General features: G+C 55.1%; 2 protein-coding genes and 1 non-coding gene across 4 annotated transcripts; 1 reads left to right on the plus strand and 2 right to left on the minus strand.

Annotated features, from left to right (window-relative positions):
- Positions 1–988: 988 nt before the first annotated feature.
- Positions 989–1,060, minus strand: TRNAM-CAU (transfer RNA methionine (anticodon CAU)). Its single transcript has one exon. It is a non-coding gene; the product is annotated as a tRNA-Met (tRNA).
- A 283-nt stretch (positions 1,061–1,343) lies between these two features.
- Positions 1,344–6,853, plus strand: ILF2 (interleukin enhancer binding factor 2). Of its 2 annotated transcripts, none has more exons than XM_085315389.1 (15): positions 1,344–1,453; positions 1,686–1,745; positions 2,192–2,234; positions 2,533–2,637; positions 3,003–3,080; positions 3,280–3,382; positions 3,461–3,526; positions 3,669–3,785; positions 3,983–4,061; positions 4,511–4,598; positions 4,865–4,926; positions 5,202–5,316; positions 5,768–5,858; positions 6,308–6,477; positions 6,709–6,853. In XM_085315389.1, the coding sequence occupies exons 1-14, from the start codon at positions 1,449–1,451 to the stop codon at positions 6,466–6,468; spliced, it is 1,173 nt and encodes a 390-aa protein (XP_085171515.1). In that variant the 5' UTR covers positions 1,344–1,448; the 3' UTR covers positions 6,469–6,477; positions 6,709–6,853. The 2 variants fall into 2 exon arrangements, with proteins under 2 accessions (XP_085171515.1, XP_085171516.1); XM_085315390.1 differs by having other exon boundaries at positions 1,686–1,725; positions 2,190–2,234.
- A 257-nt stretch (positions 6,854–7,110) lies between these two features.
- Positions 7,111–8,102, minus strand: SNAPIN (SNAP associated protein; the record flags this gene model as incomplete). Its single annotated transcript, XM_085315391.1, has 3 exons — positions 7,111–7,589; positions 7,815–7,933; positions 8,039–8,102. Coding segments are annotated over 3 exons (288 nt in total), but the record flags the coding sequence as incomplete, so codon positions are not given.
- Positions 8,103–8,553: the final 451 nt, after the last annotated feature.

An 8,553-nucleotide genomic window follows, 5' to 3' on the forward strand; every position in this document is an offset into this window, starting at 1 on the left:
CCGCCGCTCCCCGACCCCCCACCCCAGCCCGGTCCCGCCGGGGGCGTCCCGCGGGGTCCCAGCACCACGCAGCGGCTGCCAGCACCGCTGAGCACGGGCGCCGGGGGACCCCCCGCGCCCGGCGCCGCTGGCCCGAGCCCCGGGGACCCGCTTGCCCCGGCCCCGGGGACCCGCACAGCCCCGGGGACCCGCGGACATGCTCGGGACTCTGCACCCCGGGGACACGCTCGGCCACAGCCACCACAGGAACACGCACGGCCGCGGCCACCCGGGTACATGCACAAAACTGTGCACCTCGGGGACACGCTCGGCCGCGGCCACCCGGGGACACGCACGGCCCCGGCCACCCGGGGACACGCACGGGACTGTGCACCCCGAGGACCCGCACGGCTGCGGCCACCCGGGGACATGCACAAAACTGTGCACCTCGGGGACACGCACGGCCGCGGCCACCCGGGGACACRCACGGCCGCGGCCASCCGGGGACACGGATGGTCCCGGCGACCCTGGGGTCAAGCACGGCGTGTCCTGCCACCCCGTGTCCGGCCGCCCCGTGTGCACCACGAGCACGCACGACACCCCAGCTGCGCCCCAGCCGTGCCGGGAGCGCGGACAGCACCTCCCGCAGCGCCCACGGGTGCACCAGCACGGCTGCTGCGGACACCGGGGCACCGCAGCGCGCCCACTGCGCCCGGTCCCGGGCTGTGCCGGCACCCGCCGCTGCACGCTGCAGCACCCATCGCTGCACGCTGTGGCCAGGCACAGCAGCGCCGGGTGGGTGTCTTGCTGGGTGGCAAACAGCAGCTCTGGGCAGAGGATTAGCCCGGAGGTGAACCAGAGGTGCTGCACCAGAGGTGGTGGCAGCAATTAATGCAGTTAACTAAAGGGCTAATGAAGAAAGGGGGTGGGAGTAAATAAATAATTAATTAATAAAATAAAATATTAAAATGAAAGGGAGAAGGAGGAAAACCCCGGAAAAAAAAACACCTAGCAGAGGATGGTTTCGATCCATCGACCTCTGGGTTATGGGCCCAGCACGCTTCCGCTGCGCCACTCTGCTGTCTGAAATGAAGCTCCTCTCGGTGCTATATGAATACATTACAACTGCTCATTTGGCATACACGCATGCGCACTTCGCCTGCGAACAGCTCCATTCAYGGGCGTTGTACCCCCTCCAGTGGCCGCTAGCGGCTCAGCGCGTGCGCACCGCAGCGTTTCCACTGGCCCCCTCCCAGCCCTGTCCGGAGCTGCATGTGATTGGCCACGTCCCGCCCCCGGGCTTGGACTGATGGTTAGTCGAGCCAATGGCCTGAAGCAGAGCTCTCCCACGGACGGCCCCTGCGAACGGCGGGAGCCAGTTGGCGGCCAGGTTGTTGCGGGGTGCGGGAGCGTAGCCCGGCGGGTTCTCTTCGGCGGCGGCGGGGTTCATTGTTCGGTCCGGCGGAGCCATGAGGTGCGCGGGCGCCGGGCCGGGCCGGGCCGGGCCGGGCCGGGCCGGGCCTGAGGGCGCTGTCCTGGGAGGCGGCGCCGGGCCGGGCCGGGCCGGGGGCGCTGTCCCAGGTGGGGACGAGGGCTGGCAGGGGGACCCAGCGCTGGTGGGCGGCCTGCGTGGATATGCCGCGGGGGGAAGCGCACTGTAATGTCTTTCTCGCGCCCTAAAACGATCCTTCTCCTCTCTTGCGCAGGGGCGATCGAGGCAGAGGCCGTGGCGGACGCTTTGGTTCCAGGGGAGGCCCTGGCAGTGGGCGAGTCTGGCTTCTGCTTTAGCGAGGGTGGCTCTCTAGAGTTGCAGGCTTAGGGGGTGGGTTGCAGCTGCTCCCGGAGCAAGCTGTCGGGGGTTACAGAGGCCGGGGCTCTAGTTTGCAGTGTAGCATAGGATTACTGTGAGGAGTAGAGTGGGTTTGGGGGGCACTGGCATCTCCAGGCCAGTTTCTTCACCGCTGCCGGTGCAGGGAAACCCTGGAGTGCAGCCACTGCCTGATCACTCCAGGGTGTTGGGGCACTAGGTATTGCTAGAGGGCTTATGAAGAAAGCTTTCCTATTTCTGTAGGGCCTTTCCTTCATTCTGGGGACAAATCTTAAAAGAACCGTGACTGAGGGGGGTAGCGGGAGGTGGTGATGACACAAACTACCACGAGCAGGTACACACTGCTACAGAGAATAAAGTTGTCTTTTTTTTTTCCCCCTTTAGGTTCCGGCCCTTTGTGCCGCACATCCCCTTTGATTTCTATGTCGTGAGTAATTGTATCCTACAGAGCTGTTTGCAGGCAACAGCTGTAGGACTTTTGTTTGTTTAAAGATGCTGTCTTAAAGTCTTGTTTGCTGATTTAATCATAATTTAATGGTTTAACTGCTTTTAGCTTAGCTGGAGTAGAGAAGTTCACTGAAAGTGCAAACAGCTGCTGGTTCAGTAACTAACAAGCATCTGAGAATTACAAAATTGAAATGTTTTATCATCTTGCTGATGATTGGGTTGAACCAAAGTCTGTTTTTCACTTGGGCGTTGCAGTCTGATATCTGATCCTGTTTCAGTGTGAAATGGCTTTCCCACGTGTAAAACCTGCCGCAGATGAGACTGCGTTCAGCGAAGCCTTGCTGAAGAGAAACCAGGACCTTGCTCCAACTGCTGCTGAACAGGTTAAGAGAACTGTATTGTTTTATGTTTAAAATTAAATACTCCTAGACAGATGTTAACTGCAGCATTAGAGAAACCATGCTGCATTCTCTTATCTATTCCTTAGATAAGAGAATATAGCTTATATAGTATTAGTAGTTACTAGTCTAAGAGCAGTCATTTGCCCCCAAAAGRGGTACTGCAGTAGAAATATGGGTGGCATTTCTTGAACAATGGTTTCTAAACATGCTTATTTTTATCTGTTTAATAGTTATATTACATTGGGGCTGTCTGCAATATGCTGTGTGAGATTGGATTATCTTTATCTCAAGATCGTGGTTTTACTGAGCAATAGACTGGTACTACCACCCCTCTCATTCCTTTTCAGGCTTCTATTCTTTCTCTGGTAACTAAAATAAACAACGTGATTGATAATCTAATTGTAGCACCAGGAACTTTTGAAGTGGTAAGTTAAGCTTTTTTACTTGGAAAAAAAGCTATGTGGGGAGACATCTTAGCACATGGGGATACTGGTGTTCTAGCTACCAAACTCTGTGCTAAGTACAGTCACTGTGACTCTTTTTTGATTGCTTAGTTCATGCTTTCTTCCAGAGAAGTAGTATGTGCATCAGCTGCATTAATTCTTGCTTTGCTCTCTCAACCAGCAAATTGAGGAGGTTCGCCAGGTAGGCTCCTACAAGAAGGGCACCATGACAACCGGGCACAATGTGGCTGATCTGGTTGTGATTCTGAAGATCTTACCCACACGTGAGTATTATTTACTTTGGTGCTACTGACTGAGCGTAAGTCAATTCTGCTCTAACCGCCTCTTTTGCTTCTCCCTAGTGGAAGCTGTGGCAGCCTTGGGAAACAAAGTAGTGGAAAGCCTGAGAGCACAGGATCCCAGTGAAGGTGGGACACTCTTCTGTATAATATGAGGTAGAGGGGGCAGAGTTGAGGAAGACAGATACTGACATGATTATTCCTGTTCCCAATCAGCGTGGGGACTGTATTCCTGCCCCTTTATGAGAAATTCTTGCCTTTTTTCCCCCAGTCCTGACCATGTTGACCAATGAGACTGGCTTTGAGATCAGCTCGGCTGATGCAACAGTGAAGATCCTTATCACCACAGTGCCTCCCAATCTCCGCAAACTGGATCCAGAACTGCACTGTAAGAGCTTAGCTTGCTCTGTGCTCTATGTGGGGGTGGAGGGGCTTTTGCAGATCCATTWTGGAGTGGGGACAATCACTGAGTCACCCTAGACATTGAATGTGAACCTTTAGCAGGAGAGGGGAGCCAGCTGGCCTCCCCTGGCTTGCAGCTAATCACTTTCTGGTTGGAATGAATGTTTCTGYTGCTTCTTTCAGTGGATATCAAAGTGCTGCAAAGTGCTCTGGCTGCCATCAGACATGCTCGCTGGTTTGAAGAGAATGCTTCTCAGTCCACGTGAGTTAGAGCTTAAACAGGAACTGTAGCTCTAAAGCCTGGTGAAAATAATCTTTACAAAGAATAAAAAAACTTATACCTCTCCCCACCATCAATGCCTCAGTATCTGAGCTAACATTACCAATAATTCATCCTACATTAGTGATACTGAAGGCTCCTTTTAAACTGGATGGTGACTGAACAAGCGCAGTCTTAAATCCAGTGATAAAGCTGTGCCATGCGGTGATGCTGATAGACTCAGATGTCCCAAATCAGTCGCCTCCCACACTTACTGCACATGGTAGCCGTTCTGCCGGGGTCTTGCTGAACTGCACTGTTGGGTAACTGCTGCGTAGTGCAGTAACTGCCAGGGAAAGGGCAGTGCTTTCGCTGCACTGCAAGGAGAGCTCCTGTTCCTGCCGCAGGACTCTGGGTGACACATTATAAACACTTGTTGCAATCTTCTCCAGAGTGAAGGTCTTAATCCGGCTGCTGAAAGACTTGAGAATTCGATTCCCTGGTTTCGAGCCSCTCACTCCATGGATTCTCGACTTGCTGGTGAGTGAACGAAAGGGACACYGATGTTCTTTCTGCCAAATGCATTGTACTTCTGACCTGCAGATTCCCCCTCTTGAGTACCTGCAAGTTGCTTGCGTGGCCTGTCCTTCCTCTGCTGTTTTGTAACTGCCTTGACATCCCTGGGCTCCAGCATGAAGCAGTTTCTTGTAGCTCCARCAGCAGAAGGATTTGGGATGCTTACGCTTCCATTTTATAAAGCCGTTCTTGCCCTAACACCCTCTTTCTCTTTTTCCCTCCTCTTTCAGGGGCACTATGCTGTGATGAACAATCCCACCAGGCAGCCCCTGGCTCTGAACATCGCTTACAGGTTTGTTACCCTCTTTGCTTCACCTTTATGAACTCCWGTTGTCATCTTAAATTACCAAATATAAAGCATCATCATCTCAGGACTTTACAGTTTGAGGAGACCTGAACTGGAGACAAAGCAAACTTGGTACCATTGCTTGTGAAGTCTGTCTGTGATCTACTCCCTTCACCAGCAGCAAGAGCCAGATTCCTGTCTCACAGCCCGTTTTGCAGGTCTTCAGGCTGTTACTGCACTAGCTACGGGCTAGTTCCTAACATGCAGTGTCTTGTCCACAGGCGCTGCCTTCAGATCCTAGCTGCGGGGCTCTTCCTCCCTGGGTCTGTTGGTATCACTGATCCCTGTGAGAGTGGGAACTTCAGAGTCCACACGGTTATGACYCTTGAACAGCAGGTGAGCTACCTTGTTTGCTGTGGGAGGTGGGACTCTGCTAGATAACTGTATCTAGGAATATCTTGCATCCTTATTATCTACAAAACAAAATTTCCAGAGAAACTGTAGGTTTAATTGTTGAAAGCTTGTTGTTTCTGTGGATATGGGGAAAAGTACTGGGAGAATCACTGGAGAGACTAGCAGCAGTTTTCATAAGCTGATATTCCACAGCCYTGCAGCGCAGATTTCTTACCTGAAGTAGAGCTCTGCTGCTGAAGGACTCAGACCTGGCTAGGTCTTTCAGAGTATGAGTACAGAATACCAGCTTCTCTGACCTTGTGTCATGGAGAGAAGGAAAAATGAAGAGGGGGAGTCCAGTGCTGCTCAGAGCTCTTGCAGCAGCAGGCCTCCCAAGTYGCTAGCTGGGAAGGGATGCTGCCTGTCCTCTGACTCTGCCATCCCCATACCATAGGACATGGTGTGCTACACAGCGCAGACACTCGTCCGGATCCTCTCTCACGGAGGTTACAGGAAAATCCTCGGCCAAGAGGGTGACGCCAGCTGTAAGTGCTGTCTGGGTAATGCGTGGCTCTTCCTCCGTGCAGACTTACCGACACTTCTGCCTGGGAGCGCTCCAGGAAGGAGAATGGGACTGGTTTCCTGTGTTGCTCACTGAAACGCAGATACAGAGCGGAGGGGCCGTTTCTGCCACAAGCAGCTGTGCAACCCCAAAGGGAAGGCTGCTGCCCCGAAAGGAGAGCTAGTGCTGCTGGGAAGCAGATGATTCCTTGCCCAGAAGGGCTGTAATAGCTATTCACAGCCAGTAGCAGTTGTGRGAGCAGCTGCTTAGCTTCAGGGTAGCTTCTAGCTGTTGATGCAGGGTGTTGTGCTCCCCCCTGCTAGCAGCTACCACAGCTGCACACCCTGGGAACGGCGCTTGCCTGTACTGCCCAGCCTTACTTCGATAGTSCCTGGGGGCTGTGAGCTGCCTGCTAACTACTGCTGTCTGCAGATCTGGCTTCTGAAATGTCCACGTGGGATGGAGTGATAGTGACGCCTTCCGAGAAGGCTTATGAAAAGCCCCCAGAGAAGAAAGAAGGAGAAGAGGAGGAAGAGAATCAAGAAGAAACTGCTACAGGCGAGGAGGAGGAAAGTATGGAGACTCAAGAGTGACTTGCCCAGGTAAAGCCTGCTGGGCAGTTGTCTGTCTGCTGCTGCTTGGGGGCATCTTAACAGCACCCATGGGTGAAGGGAGCCCCAGGAACATGCCTTTCCCCCATGCTGGGCATGTGCCAGGGCAGTGGCTGCTAAAGTAGCTCTGCTGCAGTGTTGGCCTGACGGGATGGAAGTGTGTGGGCTGTCCTTGCCCTGGGGCAATGCTCCCACCATAGCACCCTGTTCTCTCCCCTGTAGTTTGACTCCCTACCTCTGAACGTTGCTGGCTGAGGCAAGTGAAAAACCACACCAAGAACTTAGTGAACGTGATGAGCTGATGTGATCCATTCCTTGTATTTGTCTTGTTTTTTATAGGTTGATATTAAACTGCTCCCTGTTTTGAGTGTGTTCTATTTCTTCAGGTGGAAGAACCTCCATTATAAAAAAGGGTTGGAAAAGAATCAGACAGTTGGGGCTTGAGGGTGGGGGTGGAGATCTGGACTTCAGAACACCCCCTGTGCTGGGGGTGCTCAGCCCTGGCTGCTGTTCTGTCAGCAACAACTGCCTGGCTGCACTTTCACCACGGCTTGTAGGGCTGAGCCAGACAAGAACTGTGTCTGCAGCTCAGCAATGGTGTTACAGTCATGGTACCTCACTCAGTTTGTAAGCAATATGCAGTCACTTTTATTACAATGCCCACAAGCCTCAAAATACAATACAGGAAGTTGCCTCCAGTTTGTTATGCTGTAGTCRAAAAGCTGCAGCTTTCGCTTTATAGGACTTCCCCCCTGCTCCAGTGCTGCGGACGCTAAGAAAAGCATTGCTACGAACAGGAATCTGCTCCGCTCAGTGGTGGCTGTCTGTTCACTGTCCTAAAGCAGGTGCTGGGTTGTGCCTGCCACTGGCCAGGGCAGCTCCTGCTCCGACCCAGCTCCCAGCCAACCTGGGGAGGGCGTAACTCTCAGGACCGTTGGCACAGCCGTGTCCCGAGGAGGTCGTGCAGGCAGAACCAGCCTGGCGCWGCTGCAGGAGCCTCACTTGCCAGGCAGGCCCTGGGGGTAGCCGCCCGCCGCCTCCAACAGCGCCTTTCTCCGCATGGTCTCCTTGGCCACGCTGTGGTTGAGTCTCCGCAGCCGTTCCTGCGCGGGGGAGCGGCGGCCGTCAGGACACAGGGCGCAACTCGCCTTCCGCGTGCCCCGGGGCTGCGATCCCTCCACGCACCCCAGCCCTTCCGCCCCCCTTGCCCGCACCAAGTGCCTCAAAGGGACCAGTCTGCTGCTGTGTGGCACCGGCAGGCTCTGGACATGCGCTGGGAAGCCGTTGATGCTTCCCAGGCCCCGTGGTGCGGCATGCCCCGCGCTCACCTGGGCGTTCTGCAGGATGTTGTTGACCAGCACCACCCTGCGCCGGGCGTTCAGCAGCTTCTTCACGTAGGGGTCGAGGTCAAGGGCGACCTTCTGGTCCTCGTTGATGCGGCACAGCTCTAGGGAGAGGGTGATGGGTGAGAGCAGGATCGACAGCCCAGACCCCTGGCCTCTCGCCCAGCCCGTCGTGCTGTGCCCCGGCTTCCCCCGAGTCCCGGGCTCACCTATGGCCAGGCTGTCGATGTGCTCCCGCAGCTCCACCTGGCTCTCCCTGCGGAGGAGACAGGCTCAGTGGCACGTGGCCATAGCTCGCCCCTGGCCCCACGCCCCCTCCCAGGCACCCCTGCCCCTGTGCTGCCCCACAGCCACCCCTAGTCCCTCTCCAACACAGGTACTTGCCCCTCTGCTGCCCCAGTTGCCCTCCAGCCCAACAGTTTGCTCGCTCTGCCACCAATTTAGTTACCTGCTCCTCTGCACCCTGCCTCTGTAATTCCCCCCAGTGCACCTAATTGCTCCTCTACCTCTTAGCCTCACCCTGCAGCACAGGTACCCACCTCCTGCCCCTAATGCCCCCCCAGTCTAGCTACCTGCTCCCCTACTTATTGCTTATTCATCAGCCCCTCTGACCCCCCCCCATCCCCTTAGCACTTTGCCGCTCTCCCACCCCAGGTGCCCCTAATGCTCCCTAATCCAAGAACTTCTCCGTCTCTGCCAGACAGAAATCCTCTCTGCCCCCCAA

This window comes from Rhea americana, unplaced genomic scaffold, assembly GCF_003343005.1.
Source record: "Rhea americana isolate MKP2758 unplaced genomic scaffold, rheAme1 scaffold_429, whole genome shotgun sequence".
Taxonomy (NCBI): Eukaryota; Metazoa; Chordata; class Aves; order Rheiformes; family Rheidae; genus Rhea; species Rhea americana.